Below are 16369 nucleotides of genomic sequence, written 5' to 3'. Positions count from 1 at the left end.
TCCCTATTACACATTGTTGCAGCCATTAAAATTTTTGTTTTTAATGTCAAAGTAGTTATATTTCGTTTAGTTTTTTAGTTAATTTAGAAAAAAGTTTGGAGCAATTTTTTTGTTAAATTAAAGTTTTTGTTTTTTTAAAGTGATGACCAAGCGGCCAGCGGCTGACAGCGAGTTAACCCAACGCTTTAGCCTCTCAAATCAACACTTGACTTGTCTTGCCTATAATAAAATCAATAGATATCAAACACTTCAAGCATTACAATGTTAGTTTAAACTACTATCACCACCACCAACACCACCACAGTAAAAAGGCATTTTTTATAAGTTGAGGTTAGGTGTAGGCGCTCGCAAATGAAACGGGCTACACAATCTAAAAAAATAAAAATAAAAACATGCAGGTTGTTTTACCATACACCTCTCCACAAAATGAATATAAATCCGATCTTCAATTCCCGCGCAATATGCACATTTAACAGAGTTCACGTCACTGAAAATAAACGATATGAGCTGCATTTTATGTATCAATTAAACGATCAAAGACCGCAATATGAGAGAGAGCGAACTAAGCACTGCTAAGATCATTTAGTCTCAATAGTTTTAATGAAGATGATTGTGTTTTTGAGCATCTAAGACTTAGCCTACTTTCAGTTTCACAGGCAGCAGTTTGTGTGTTGGGTTGCTTTACTCATTTGCGGCGACGCGTGTTGCACCTTCTGAATTGGTTTGTGTGAGTAATTGGATTTAAATCCGTCTCAAAAGAATCTCGGAAGGCATTTACTGGTCTGGTCTTTTCAAAATCGGATAGATATCTGGTCAGAGAAAACTAATGAAATGAATAGGTGTAAAAAGGCCATAACTCTCCCAGGCTATACTCTCCCAGCTGCGCCGAAGGAATGCTCGCTGCTGCTGGTGGACACTAAACACTGTACTACTGCTTAATTTGAAGGCCTTTTGCCCTGTTGATTACAATAAATAGGTCTAAAAATTATGTTTATTGTGTTTGACTGGTCAGTACTGTTCATAATTACATTTAAAAAGCAGACATAAAAGTAACTTAAAAGTTACTTTCCCAAGTAACTAATTACTTTTGATATACAGTAATTGGTAAAGTAATTAAATTACTTTTAAAAGAAGTAACTAGAAACTGTAACTAATTACACATTTTCAGTAACTTGCCCAACACTGCTAGTATCTATTCCATTAAGTACTAGTACTTATTCATTAGCTAATAGTGCTTATTCTTTAGGCACTAGTGCCTATTCTTTAGATACTAGTACCTTTTTAAAAGATACTATTAAGCTGCGTTTCCACCGAAATTACCCGGAACAATTTGCTCCTCCCAGTCAGCGACGGACAGGAATAATTTTTGCACGATACTGTCTGCAACAATAACAAATATGGAGGAGATGCAAGCAGCGCTGCTTTTGGTAGTTATGTATCGTTTTAATAAAGAGGTCATTAACAAAACGGGCGGAAAAGAGACGAGCACTGATACTAAAGCGTATAATGAAAGCTCGTAAAGCTAGATTTAAAATCAGACAACGTATGTTATTATCAGCTATTATGGACATTGACCGTGAGATGGCTGAGATGAACGCGCGCCATCAGACAGAAAGAGCAAGACTGATATTTACTGAACGCAGAACAAACGAACCTCGCAAAAGACTTTTAAAAATGCCGGTTGTAAAAAAAAAAACCGCTGCGTGAGTTCAACCAATCAGCATGTTCAGCGCCCAAGTCCCACCCCCGAAAGTTCCCAAACTTTGAAAAAGTACTACCCCGGGAGCAGGGCCGTTTGGAGGGGGAAATATTTACCCGGAACTTCATTTAGACCTTGGTTCTTGCGGTCGAAACACACCGAGTACCACCCCAAAGTTCCTAGTTCCTGGGGAAAGTTCCTGCGGTGGAAACGCGGCTTTAGTTATACATCAGATACAAGTATTTATTTTTTAGATACTGGTACGCATTCATTAGATACTAGTGCTTATTAAATTGGTACCAGTACTTATTTATTAGATACTAGTTGTTTTGTTATGAGTAAGAAAATGTAAATGAGCATTAATTTTAAAGTTACAGAAGATAAACATGCTTTACATTTAGTCAGCATTGTGGTAATGTATTCCAGGAATATGAATTTCCTAATGTGTTTCTATTTAGGTCATGTTCACTTCAAGATCGCATGGTTCTAAATGTCCTATTACGCGACCCGTAGTTTGGGGAAGTAAACACTCACGCACTTCATGCGCGTTTCAGCGGTTTGTTCTAGTGATGGCGAAGTAAAGCATTCTGAACCAGTGAAGCTTTTAGCACAATTGTATCAGAACTTAGAAGGTTAATTACTCGAAGCTTTTCAAATCAGAGCTCGATGAGGACCTCTGCTGGTGAAAGTGAGGGAAAACGCTGTGTCACTAAATATTTTGCAACCATTATCTTAGAAGCAAAAATGAATTAATGGATAGATGAATAAATTAATCAATCAATCAATCAATATATTAAATACATGACAATCTATTCCATTGCATACTCCTAGTAACTAAACCCAATAAAGATAACATTTTGTATTGTGAATGTGGACATTTTACCTGTTTGTAAAACAAAAAAAACTCATGAATAGTAGACTAAATAAATACAGGTGCATGCATACAAAGAAACAATACATATATATATATATATATAATATATATATATATATATACCACCCCAAAGTGGTATATATATATATATTATATATATATATATATATATATATATATATATATATATATATATATATATAATATTATATTATATTATATTATATTATATTATATTATATTATATTATATTATATTATATTATATTATATTATATTATATATATATATATATATATATATATATATATATATATATATATATTTATATATATATATATATTATATAAATATATATATATATAAAGGCTGCAGAACAAAAGCCAATATATTATCAACCTTATTGGGCGAACTGAAATGAAAGTGTTCCCACATTTCAAAACCATGACAAAATCTTGCAACAATAAACTAGTGCAATACAACAGTTCTAACAACCCGTGTCGCGCTTTTTGAATCAGAGTACGAAGCAGTCATGTGGGTGTGTGTGAAACGAAGCTTCGGACGTCATTGGTCACGTGATTTTGATAGAACGAATCAATACAAAGCTTCACTGAAAATCGTTTCATTTTTTTGACACACGCTTCGGAGCTTTGGTGTAACTGTTAACATCACTAGTTTGTTCTAGTCTGTTAAATCCATTTGCATTTCAATTGTATCTGTCGACTTCTTTTGTCTGGCTTAGCATCGTCGGTAAGTATACCTTGTTTTGTGAGATTGTCTGGAGGTATTCTTCATTATTTTTGACAATAATTTTAAGTTTATAAAGTATAATCTGGAGATGGTCTGAATGTACTTCGGCTATGCGAATGTTAGCTCACGTGTGTCGTTTGTTAATGACCAGAATGTTGTTTTCATTTATTTCTTCTCCTATAATAGTGCTAAAATGAGTACAAACAAAATGCAACAGTAATAGTGCAAATCAGCCTTTATCATGTGGAGTTGAGGTTGAATTAAATTGACGTGACGCTAATTTGTCCTTGCTCTTTTGTATGTTGCAGTTTCACCTTTTCTCTGTAACTCCAATAAAACTGTGGAACTAAGAATTAATCTTCAGAGTCATGGTGTGGGGAAAAAGTTTAGCTGGCCGTCAGGATATTAAGTAGACATATCGAGGATGGCACACTAGTACTTATTGATTAGTTACTAGGACTTATTATTAGATACTAGTTCATATTTATTATCTACTAGTTCTTATTTATTATATACTATTTCTTATTTATTATATACTAGTTCTTATTCATTAGATACTAGTACTTATTCCTTAGATACATGAACATACATTGCCATTGACTTCTATGGGGATCTGTCATTCAGATATCAAATGTTCAGTTCTGACTAGTATGTATTTCAATTGTGACTAGTACATATTTATTAGATACTAGTAGTTATTCATTAGGTACTAGTAGTACTTATTTTTTAGATGCTAGTACCTATTACTAGATACTAGTAGTCAAGTCAAGTCAACTTTATTTATATAGCGCTTTTAACAATGCAGATTGTTTCAAAGCAGCTTCACAGTGTTAAACAGGAAAATAATGCAACAGAATTTGATTCAGCTGGACAGCCGCTCTGGAGAAAATGGTGATGTCATCTAGCTCATTTCAATTATCATACAGTGACAATGTGGGCAGATCAGTTATTTAGTTGATGTATTTAATTTAGTTTAGTAATTAAATTTATTTGGATGTTTAGTTGAAAATGTTGTGTCCCCAACTGAGCAAGCCAAGCCAAAGGCGACAGTGGCAAGTAACCAAAAACTTCATTGGGTGGCATAATGGAGAAAAATAAACCTTGGGAGAAACCAGGCTCAGTCGGGGTGCCAGTTCTCCTCTGGCCAATTAACAAACAGCGTATTATTATTATTATTATTATTATTCTGGCAGCTTTACAGGTCAGAGGTCATAATAGATCGGAATATTCGAGGGACCGGGGGCAACACGCCGGAGACGGGTTTATTGATGTTGATTAAATAATTATTAAAGTGCAATATTCGAATGATCGGAGGCAACACGCTGGAGACGGGTTTATTGAGGATGACATATCGATTTAAGTATTATTTAATTGTAATATTCGAACAATTAAATGTGTTACTAGTAACAAAATAATAGGTACTAGTCGCTATCGAAATAAGTATTAGTATCTAATGAATATGTCACGTACAGGAGATGAGGACCCAAAAGCAGAAGGTGATTTGACAAAGTTTTAATTCAGTTCAGGGCAGAATTACTCAGGAAGCTACAAGGCATTTAAATCCAACAGAAAGTTCATCAAACGTAAGGAACAGAGCCGCCCGGTCAGGAACGGCAATGTGAAATCCTCGGCGGCAGAGAGACAGGCTGGGTCCGAAGAGAGCAAGGAATGCCAAGCCGTAAACCACTCACGTAGCTGGAGACTTCGAATAGAGCAGATACGAGGTGATAACAAATCAGTCAGGAATGAACATGCACCGGACGGGACTAAGACGGGACAGTGATAGAAAAATAGGTACGTAACATTAAGGCAATAATCCGACGAAGAACAAGAGAAAGGAAGGACAAGAAATAGAGAAGCCAATCAGAGAAAGTGGGCAACAGATGAGAACGATAGAGATAATGAACAAGACTGTGAGTACGTAAGGAATGAGGTGATGAGACAGCTGAAAACGATTGAGTAAATGAATGCTAATGTGTGTGCGTAACAGAATGTAATAATGAGTGTGACCAGAAGAGGGAGAAAAGAGAAAAGAAAGAAAGGAAAGAGCCAGGATCATGACAGAATAAGTACTATTACCAATTTAATAGGTACTAGTATCAAATGAATGAGTATCAGTACCTAAAAATAAGGACTTGTATCTAATGAATAACTACTAGTATCTTTTAAAAGGGTACTAGTATCTACAGAATAGGCACTAGTACCTAATGCCAAGTTCAGACTGCACAATTTTCATACTGGTAGGATCACTGCTCTGTTCACACTGCATTACTATCTGGGGTAGCATTCAGTCGCTGCTGTGTTCACACTGCACGATGGATTGGCGACTATACATGACTGAACAAGAGGAAGAATTGCCGACAGCTGTCTCCGGTGCGCAAACTACGTTTCACACAAGCGAGAAGTGACAAGGAAACAACACGAGATCAAATATGCGCCAGACTGGAATTCGTATTAAAAATATAGACTGCAAAAAATTTGCGATCCAAATGGTCTGTGCGCTGATTTGCAGGGAAAGGAGAAAAAGAAAAAAGATTACGGCGGAGGAAATGGTTGGAGACACAGGGAGCAATGATAGTGTTCTGTAAAGAGTTGGAGGTAAATAAATCATTTTGCAATGTGCTGCTGTTGTGGCTGGTCAAGCAAATGTTTGTGCTTTGTTTCGGTTTGATATTATTGTAAATATATCTATTAAAATATTGATATTCTGGTCCATAACTCCTCCCCAAATTTCTCGCTGCCCTGTATCTTGCTCTCTCATTGGCTGTCGGTCATCACCGATGTAATTTTCAGTCAGGACACATTTCACACAGCAGGATTAATGATTAATGTTTTATGGCTTGCCATAGCATAATAAAATAACATTCTTTTTTGCCAAATACATTTTGTCGAATACCTTAACAAAGTTTATAGGTTGAACTTGTAGGCTCATTAAAAACAAATATTCTCTCCGGACATAATTTTTGGGCACTATAGCAGTGGTAAATATAATGTAATATAAGTATAATAAAATATAATAATGTATTCTTTAGTTGAAATAATGCAAATTGATGACTAACATGCATATACTCGGATAGTAAAAGGTCTGCTTACAGTAGGTCTGTCTTTAACAGTTTATACGTTTTTGTATAAAAATGAAAATAGTTTAGTTATGACTTTTTTTTCATTTGATTTAGTCTATTTAGTTTTGTATTAAATACAATGTGATTTTAGTTGATCGAGATCTGACAGTAACAGCACATCTTTCCTCTTGGGCGAGCTATTTGCGCTTTCCCTGCGTATGAAATCCCCCATATGCATTGTACCAATGAGGTACAATACATACCAATGAGAACGATACATAACAACAGATCCGCTTACCCAAAACACTCTGTAACTGGCAGATTTAAAGAAAATTTCTGTGTGTGTGTGTGTAAAAAACGTTTCTGTGTGTGTGTACCTGGCAGTATCCGATGCCAGGGTTCCTGTAAGCGTAGGCCGTCAGGACCCGTCTCAGCGCAGCAATGCCCATCTCGTTCTGGAAGGCGTGATGCTCAGGCATGGAGCGGTGGAGGTCTCTCTCGATCTCCTCTGTCGCTAGAGTACATTTACCCATCGCCTGCTCAACCAAACTGCCGTAGTAACCCGGGTGTGTGGCCATCTCGTTCTGAGCACCTGGAAAATGGGAAAAGTGTACAAATAAAGCCTGGAAAAAGATTTTCATAATCATAATGAGATCCATGACAATCTCTATGACAACAGTTGACAGTCTGTTTTTCCTCTGACAGCATGTGATATCTCACACTGATGTGCAAACATGATCTTTGACGGTCACATACAAGCAGAAGTCGTCAACACACATTCACACATTGGCTACATTTGGACAAGCACACTACTCAGACTCACTCAGAATGCAAATGCATACTCTAATGATGCTCTAATATCGCTTTCTTGACAAACTGGATTAAAAATGTAAAATCACAATATTTCATTCTGAACCATAAAGTAAAGCATAATCATGTTAAAATTACAACGTAATACCAGTGTTGTTATTGTTAACCAAAACAATTTTATTAAAAAAAATACAAAAAAAAATAGATTTTTTTTTTTGTCAAACTATTTGTTTATGTTTAAGTAACTAAGCTGATGCAAAAATGACTAAAACAGAAAAAAAGTACATTAAATAGAAATATTAACACATCACATCACATAGCACATTAAAATAACTAAAACTTGAACTAAAATAAAACAATTAAGCTTCAATAAAAAACTCAATTTCAATTTACCATTTACACTTATATTTACATATTTCCATCGCTTGCATAAATATATCTTTATAAAGCATATTTGAATATGCATATTTTGTCTGTTGTGTACATAACTAGATCACGTAATTTAATTACAAAATAAATGTAAGTATAATCAGTTACAGTTACTGTGAAAAAATGTAATTAGTTACTTATGAAAATGTTAATGATTACAAAGGGGGTTACATCTGAATATTTTCTGTAAAAACTAGGATATGTTGAAAAATATTAATTTGTTGCTTTGCCCGTTTTTTTGATGTGCTTGATGCCTCCTGCCCTTTAAAGGCTGTTTAGTAAAGTGATGCTATTCTGATGCTTTTGATTGGTTCTCGTTTAAATTTGCAGCAGACCACGTCTGCCAATACATCAATCCACATTGCCTGAAAGCTTTAGGCAACAACCTGGGCCAAGATGGTGTCATGGTGGACAGACATGTGATTTTTAATTCTGGCGGTTGTGGTAGTAATGTGATTAATCAGTTCACTTTAATTCTTCATTTATACTTTGCTGTCTTCTATGTGAAAGTTTGAGTTGTTTTTCATCGCCTTTTGCTAAATGGGAAGAAATAGATGTGGGTTTTTTTTAGAAAGCTATGGATATCGAGGACGGTGCCGAAGTTGAAATAGTCTCTGACACATGCCTGAGCAACAGGTTTGCTGTGCTTGCTGGCCCTCCTGCGTCGGGTGATGCGACACAATCTCAATCTTTGTTTAATGATGCCCTTTCCAGCGACTCCTGCAAAAAGTCCTCCTTCTAAAAAATCTAAAAAGAAGTCTGAAACAAGTGGGGGTATTGCCGACATTTTGAGTGCCATTGAAGCACTGTCTGCAAAACAAGACGCTACTTTCCAAAAGCTAATCTCCATCGAGAACTCGACTGATGCTACAACAAAAGCCATTGACAACCTGTCTGTGGTAGTGAAGAAGCTAGTCTCCGATGTTAATGAGCACTCGGAGAAGATGTGCAGATTTACTAGACACATTACGGAGCTTCAATCTTCTGACAAAGATGTCAAATCGCGGATTGAGCAGCTTGAGCGGTACAGTCAGCATTGGTGTTTAAAGGGGTGATGAACTAAGAAATCAGATATATACATTTTCATTTTCTTTTGATATATAAAAGGTAATGGTAATATAAGAATATCCTGTAAGTTTCCGAGCTGAAAACTTCCTTGTTAATCAAAGAAAAGCTTTTATTGACACCAGGCCCAGAAAACGAGAGCTCTCAGAATATGCGGATCTCTTACGTAATAGGACCTAGACGCCACCTCTACAGATAAATAATGCTTCTGTAGCCCCGCCCACCGACTCGTGAGTTAAGGATCGTCCCTGCATAAGCTTCCTTCTGAACACACACTTATGTGAGTAGGCTAAAACATGTTTTTTTTATATGTGTTTATGTGTTACATGTGTTTTGCATAACATTACAGTTCGTTTGAAATCTATTGATTACATACCTTAGCGCTGTCACAGGGTTGAGAAGGAGTTATTGAATTGGTTCACTCGTGATCGGACTTGTAACGTTATGGGCGGGTGTGTGTGTGTCTCCACGTCCGCGCGAGTGTGTGTGGGCATGTTTTTGTGAAATATCACGACACAAATGTGTATAATGACATGGGTATGAGATAGGTATTACAAAAAGAGGGTGAAATATGAGGACGTTCCCCATGTCCTCACTTTTCAAAATGCTTATAAATCACACAGAACAAGGTTTTTTTCACAGAAAGTGAACTGCACAGTCTCCTGTGAGGGTTAGGTTTAGGGGCAGGGGCAGTGTAAGGGGATAGAAAATACGGTTTGTACGGTATAAAAACCATTACGCCTATGGAATGTCCTCACATTTCACAAAAACAAACAAGTGTGTGTGTGTGTGTGTGTGTGTGTGATAAAATAACACTGTGTAGCACAAATAAAATGTATATAAAGTAAGTATACTAGTATTCCAATCCAAACATTCACCCTTTTATTACAGAGATCTTTGCAGTTAAGGACAGAGCAGAAAGCCTCTGTCCGCGGTCTGGGTGAACGGCGCCTCCTGGTGTTTGGAGGATTCATTACCTGAGAACAGCAGCCATAGCTCTCCTCTCAAACTCTCAGGTATCCCATTCAGAACCAGCTCTCTCGTCTTAGATGTGCGGTACATACACACTCCACGTCCATACTCAAAGAAATGGATGTTCCATGATTCCTCTTTCATCTTCTCTCTTGTCTGGATGAACAGAAAGAGGATGGTCAAAACAAAATCAAGGAAACACCAGGCAACAGATGTTCTGCACAGCAGTGCTAGTTTCACAACTCTCAAAAAAAGAATTAAACCCCCAAGCCCTCTTCGCATAACAGCCCTTAATCCCGTCTTCGTGGTCTCAGGTGTGATCCCAATTTTTTTTTTAAATAAATGTTATATCACCATCTTCAATAAAATAAATTCTATCAATTTATGCCTTTTTGTGATTTTTGGGGTATTAATCAATTTATTTACCTCTAAAAGTAAAAATTTTTTATGTAAAATATACTTATTTTTACAACCTTAACCTCTTAAGTTTTAGATTTTATCACAAGTTACAATTGTAGAATGTTTTAAAAACCATTTGTGTTGGGTGAGACTATACAAAGATGCCAAAATATGCTTACAGACAAATATGATCATGCTATAAGGAAAAGACAAAGTAGGAGAAAGAGCAATCATTTATTTCTAAGAAAAAACATAACATTTCAATAACTCCAAAAAATACCAAACAGGTAAGAATAAACAATACACCTAACAATAACTCAATAAAAGCAAATGGTATCAAACCATTTAGCAGTAGGACTATTCTGACTTTGAAGTGTGTGTGTGTGTGTGTGTGTGTGTGTGTGTGTGTGTGTGTGTGTGTGTGTGTGTGTGTGTGTGTGTGTGTGTGTGTGTGTGTGTGTGTGTGTGTGTGTGTGTGTGTGTGTGTGTGTGTGTGTGTGTGTGTGTGTGTGTGTGTGTGTGTGTGTGTGTGTGTGTGTGTGTGTGTGTCTGTGTGTGTGTGTCTGTGTGGGCATGTGTTTGTGAAATATCAGGACACAAATGTGTATAATGACATGGGTATGACATAGGTATTACAAAAAGAGGGTGAAATATGAGGACGTTCCCCATGTCCTCACTTTTCAAAAGGCTTATAAATCACACAGAATGAGTTTTTTTTTACAGAAAGTAAACAGTGCAGTTTCCTGTGATGGCTAGGTTTAGGGGCAGGGGCAGTGTAGGGGGATATAAAATACGGTTTGTACGGTAAACCATTACGCCTATGGAATGTCCCCACATTTCACAAAACCCCCCCTGTGTGTGTGTGTGTGTGTGTGTGTGTGTGTGTGTGTGTGTGTGTGTGTGTGTGTGTGTGTGTGTGTGTGTTTTGCAGTGGCTGTTATTGGCTCATTTAATACCTTTGTCTGTGTGTGAGTGACTGTTTTTTATTTGACAAAATTAAAAAAATAAAACTCAATGTAATAAAAAATAAAACTATTGTAAAAATGCAATGCTTTTGTGGATGTGTGCATTTGTGTGCGAATGTGAGTGTTTGCCACATTGAGAATGTTGTATAGGCTCACTGCTTCATTTGTGTGTATGTATTAGAGATGCGCGGTTGGCGAATGACAGCCACGGACTCCGCGGATAAGGCGAATGACGTGACGAAAAATAATATTTTAATTAAATTCGGGCGGGTGGCGGGCGGGCGGTTGAACCAATCATATTAAAAATATATGTGTACATTGTTAAATATTGTTATCTGACTATACCTACATCCCAAAAAATCGAGCACACTTTGAAATAGTCAAATTTTCATCAGGCAGTAATATGGCTAGTCGAGTTTATGCAGATCGACTGCTTGTTATTATCAGAGATGGCAACGCCGGCGAAGTAGGTACGTGACAAACTCAAAAAAGGAGAATTAAAAACACAGGGAAATAGAAGGTCAGAAAAGTGTTGCCTGGAATAAGTTTGGCATATTTATAAGATATAGAAGATGGCATATTTATTTTTCTAATTTAAGTTTGTGGGGGTGACTGAGCCTATAAGGCTTAGCTACAATATGCCGTTTTTTATTTATTTTTTTCAACTGTTTGCCAAAACATGCGACTATAGCCTATGCCTACATTAATAATTTTTTACTGCCAGTTGTTTCTTTTGGCATATAAAATAGGCATTGTCTGATAGAGATATCAATCAAGGTTCATCTGTGTCGCAGAATTGGTGTTGTTTTTCCGATTTCTACAAGCTCAATAACATCCACAGCAAAAATAAATAAAAAATAAAATTTTAAAAATATTCGAAAAACTGTGCCCATTAATTAGATGTGCAAGGCAAGCAGGTAAGTTTTTTGGGTGCAGGTAACTACAAATGTGAACATTATTAGCCTATAATGTAAATTACTTGTTATTTTATTCGAGCTTTCTATCTATTTGCTAAAAAATAAAGTGAAATAAGCATTTAGTAGTAGGCTAAATAGCAGCATGTTGAAATGATGTGCCAAAAAGCGTTTTCTATTAGGCTACAATGAAAATATTGTACAGTACAGTGCATTTAATTTAGGCTATTTATTTATTTTTGTCCCTGTGCGCCGATCGGAGACGGAGTTCACTGCTGATATTCTGAGAGCTTTCTAGTCTCGCTGCTGATCGCCCAATCAGCGGATGGCGGACGGGTGCGGTTTTGAAAATTGGTCAAAAACGTTGGTGCGGATGGATGGCGGACGGATGATGAGTTTTGTGATGCGGTTGCGGATGAAATAATAGCCCATCCACACATCACTAGTATGTATGATCTGCATTGTGTTGGATTTATTGATTTTTATTGGACAAATAAAATAAATGCTCTGAATTACAGGTTTTTTCCCAAGCACTTAACATTGTAGAATCGAGTCAATTTTTTGTGTGTTCAGGTGACAAACTTAGGAAAAGTAGCCAAGTGTTGTACCGCTCAGATTAAGGAAAGTATTTAAAAAATAAAAATAAAAATAAAAATGATTTTGCCCACATTTGTCCCGAAGGTGGCTTTAAACTCAAATCAATATTTTATGTCTATTTCCACAACTGTTCAAAAGATTGAAGGCATTAAGATTATTTATTTAGAGAGAAAATTCAGCAGGGATACATTCAATTTATCAAAAGTGACGGTAAAGAATTTATGTTAAAAAATATTTTATTTTAAATACATGGTATTATTCATAACTTTTTTATTCATCAAAGAATCCTGAAAAAAAAAAAGAATCACAGTTTCCACAAAAATAGCATATTAGAAGGATTTCTTAAGGATCATTGGACAATGAAAACTTGAGTAATTATGCTGAAACTTCAGCTTTGATCACAGCAATAAATTACATTTTAACATATTTACATAAAAAAAAACAGTTATTTTAAATCGTAATAATATGTCACTGTTTTCCTGTATTTTTGATCAAATAAATGCAGCCTTGGTGAGTAGAACAGACTTCTTTCAAAAATATTAACAATCATACCGAAACTTTTGTATTTAAGTGCTAAGTAGCTGTGTAAATTAAGCAGATAATGTGCAATAAACCGGTCATTATCACAAAATAAACCCCTTCAGAATAGGGATGAAACGATTACCGGTTTCACGATAAACCACGATAAAATTTAGTGACGGTTAGTAATATCGTATAAAATTGTATTATCATTAAAACCGCGTGAGATTATCACGGTTGTGAAAACTCGCGGTAAGTCTTGTCCAGTCAGCGTCAGTCTGACGCAGCACCGCTGTTTTTGAATGAGAAGAAATGGCAGAAGGCAGTGACAGCGCTGGGGGATTGTTCTGCCTTCTAAAAGGACCAAATCTGAGGCGTGGTCATATTTTGGCTTTTACAAAAGTCCTGAGAGAAACTTAATCTAAGATGGTCACCTTCTGCAGAACATGCCAGAAGAAAGTCACTGTAATGGGGAAAACACTTCAAAACTACGAACGCAAGGCAAGTGGACTTTGACCTCATACCAAAACTACGTCTGGCAAATTATAATGTGAAGCGAACGAACAAATTCAGTCAAGACTAAGGTGACATTTAAGGGATAATAATCAGGGCTTGACATTAACAACAACCGCCATTTGCGGGTATAACGTTATTTCGGCTGCACACTAGCCACTCTGGCTGTTGAACTTATTATAGTCTTCTCAAAAGCCATCTGTTATAATCGCGTTGCGCATTATAACCACTCACACGTGTTCTATTGAGTTTATGAATGCAATGTCTCATAATCAGAGGCGTTCAGAGCGCGCGCCGCGCTCAATCACTGAAATCTGCACTCAAAGCAGAGAAAAACGTGCGATGTACGCAAGAGATTCACTCAGCATACATAGGTTGACTGTTTTTGTTCTGTTTCAGCAGCGAAAATGGTTTAAAAAAACTCAGCAGAACCACAACGCATCTGATATGACTGGCATAACGCTAGCGAATTTAGGGACCGTCTCTAAAGTTACATACAACATTGAAACGTGTATAACGTTACCAAACTTCACTAGCATTTAAAGAGAATGACAGTCATAAAACTGACTGTAAAGTGTTCATCTAGGTGTCAGGTATGATGCACACATTTTGATATTTAATAAAATAAACTGTCAAATCATATGGAAATATGGATATGCATTATTTCACTTGGATACTGTTTGGGCTCTAACACAAAATATGCTAGATTTAAATGCATCATAGCTGAACACTGATGAGAATATTTCTTGAGAATATATTTACAGAGATAATATTAGAGATTATATTTACGACAAATTATTATTATTTATGCGTTATGCGTTGCTATTGACGACGGCCATTAAGTAAAGAAATCCCACAGAATCTAGCTTAAAAAAGTGCTTAGAGCTGCTTTAGTTATTTGTTGTTTGTTGAATTTCAAATATAAAACTTGTTGAAATGTTTTAAGTGTGTGCATCTGTTCTTTTTGAACACTCATCTCGTTAGAACAAAACCGTGATAATATTGATAACCGTGATAATTTGGGTCACTATAATCGTGATGTTAAATTTCCATACCGTTTCATCCCTACTTCAGAATGATACCAGACCCCTACATGTCATAACTGTGCACTAATTTACACTATATTGATATAAATTTTGGGACACCTGATTTTACATGCACATGAACTTTAATGACATCCCATTCTTAATCCGTAGGGTTTAATATGAAGTTGGCCCACCCTTTGCAGCTATAACAGCTTCAACTCTTCTGGGAAGGCTTTCCTCAAAGTTTAGGAGTGTGTTCATGGGAATTTATGAGCATTCTTCTAGAAGCTCATTTGTGAGGTCAGGCACTGATGTTGGGCGAGAAGGCTTGGCTCTCAGTCTCCGCTCTAATTCATCCCAAAGGTGTTCTATCGGGTTGAGTTCAGGCCAGTCAAGTTCCTCTACACCAAACTCGCTCATGTCTTTATGGACCGACGCTTTGTGCACTGGTGTGCAGTCATGTTGGAACAGGAAGGGGCCATCCCCAAACTGTTCCAACAAAGTTTGTTGTTGTTCAGTCGCCCAGTCATACTCGACTCTTTGGGACCCCATGAATTACAGCATGCCAGGCCTCCCTGTCTTCCGCTATCTCCTTGAGTCTGCCCAATTTCATGTTCATTGCATTGATCTAACCATCTCACCCTCTGCCTTCCCAGCATCAGGGTCTTTTCTAATGAGTCCTCTCTTCTCATTAGGTGGCCGAAGTACTTGAGCTTTAGCTTCAGTATCTGTCCTTCCAATGAACAGTCAGGGTTGATTTCCTTTAAGACTGACTGACTGATTTGATCTCCTTGCAGTCCAAGGGACTCTCAAGAGTCTTCTCCAACACAACAGTTCGAAAGCATCAATTCTTCGGTGCTCAGCCTTCCTTATAAAACAGCTCTCACAACCATACGTTACTACTCCTCTTCACTTTCTGCCATTAGAGTGGTATTGGCTGCATATCTGAGGTTGTTGATATTTCTCCCAGCTATTTTAATTCTGGCTTGTGATTCATCCAGCCTGGTATTACTGCATGATGTACTCAGCGTACAAGTTAAATAAGTAGGGAGGACAATATACAGCGTTGTCGTATTCCTTTACCAATTTTAAAACAATTAGCTGTTCCATGTCCGGTGCCAACTGTTGCTTCTTGACCCACATATAGGTTTCTCTGGAGACAGATTAGGTGGTCTGGTACTGGTACCATTTCCTTAAGAACTTGCCATAGTTTCTTGTGATCCACACAATCAAAGGCTTTAGCATTTTCCCATGTTATTGTTTATTTCCTCTATTTCTTTGCATTGTTCATTTAAAAAAGCTGTCCTATCTCTCCTTGCTATTCTCTGGAAATCTGCATTCAGTTGGGTACATCTTTCCCTTACCTTTCACTTTCCTCCTCAGCTAGTTGTGAAGCCTCATCAGACAGCCACTTTGCTTTCTTGCATTTCTTTTTCTTTGGGGTGGTTTTGGTTGCTGCCTCCAGTACAATGTTAAGAACTTACATCCATAGTTCTTCAGGCACTCTGTCTACCAGATCTAATCCTTGAAGCCTAGTGGTTTTGCCTACTTTCTTCAATTTGAGCCTGAATTTTGCAATAAGAAGCTCATGATCTGAGCCACAATCAGCTCCAGGTCTTGTTTTTACTAACTGCTCGATCTTTGGTTTCAAAATATAATCAATCTGGTTTCTGTATTGACCATCTGGCCCTGTCCATGTGTCGCCCTTGGGTTGTTGGAAAAGTGTGTTTGCTATGATCAGAGTGTTCTCTTGACAGAACTCTATTAGTCAGTGGCA

General features: G+C 36.9%; 1 protein-coding gene across 2 annotated transcripts in view; it reads right to left on the bottom strand.

Moving 5' to 3' along the window:
- The window catches only part of tbc1d9b (TBC1 domain family member 9b), an 89947-nt gene that overhangs the window by 22091 nt on the left and 51487 nt on the right, over positions 1–16369 (bottom strand). For both annotated transcript variants that reach the window (XM_079839778.1, XM_079839777.1), the window contains exons 9-10: positions 9666–9816; positions 6762–6976 (exon numbers count right to left, since the gene is read on the bottom strand). In XM_079839778.1, the coding sequence (XP_079695904.1) occupies positions 6762–6976; positions 9666–9816 (366 nt within the window). The remainder of the gene's footprint in view (positions 1–6761; positions 6977–9665; positions 9817–16369) is intronic.

The sequence above is a fragment of the Gobio gobio genome (assembly GCF_949357685.1).
Source record: "Gobio gobio genome assembly, chromosome: 16".
In the NCBI taxonomy this organism is placed as follows: domain Eukaryota; kingdom Metazoa; phylum Chordata; class Actinopteri; order Cypriniformes; family Gobionidae; genus Gobio; species Gobio gobio.
Note: the sequence above shows the minus strand (reverse complement) of the source record. Positions and strands in the feature narration are given on the sequence as shown.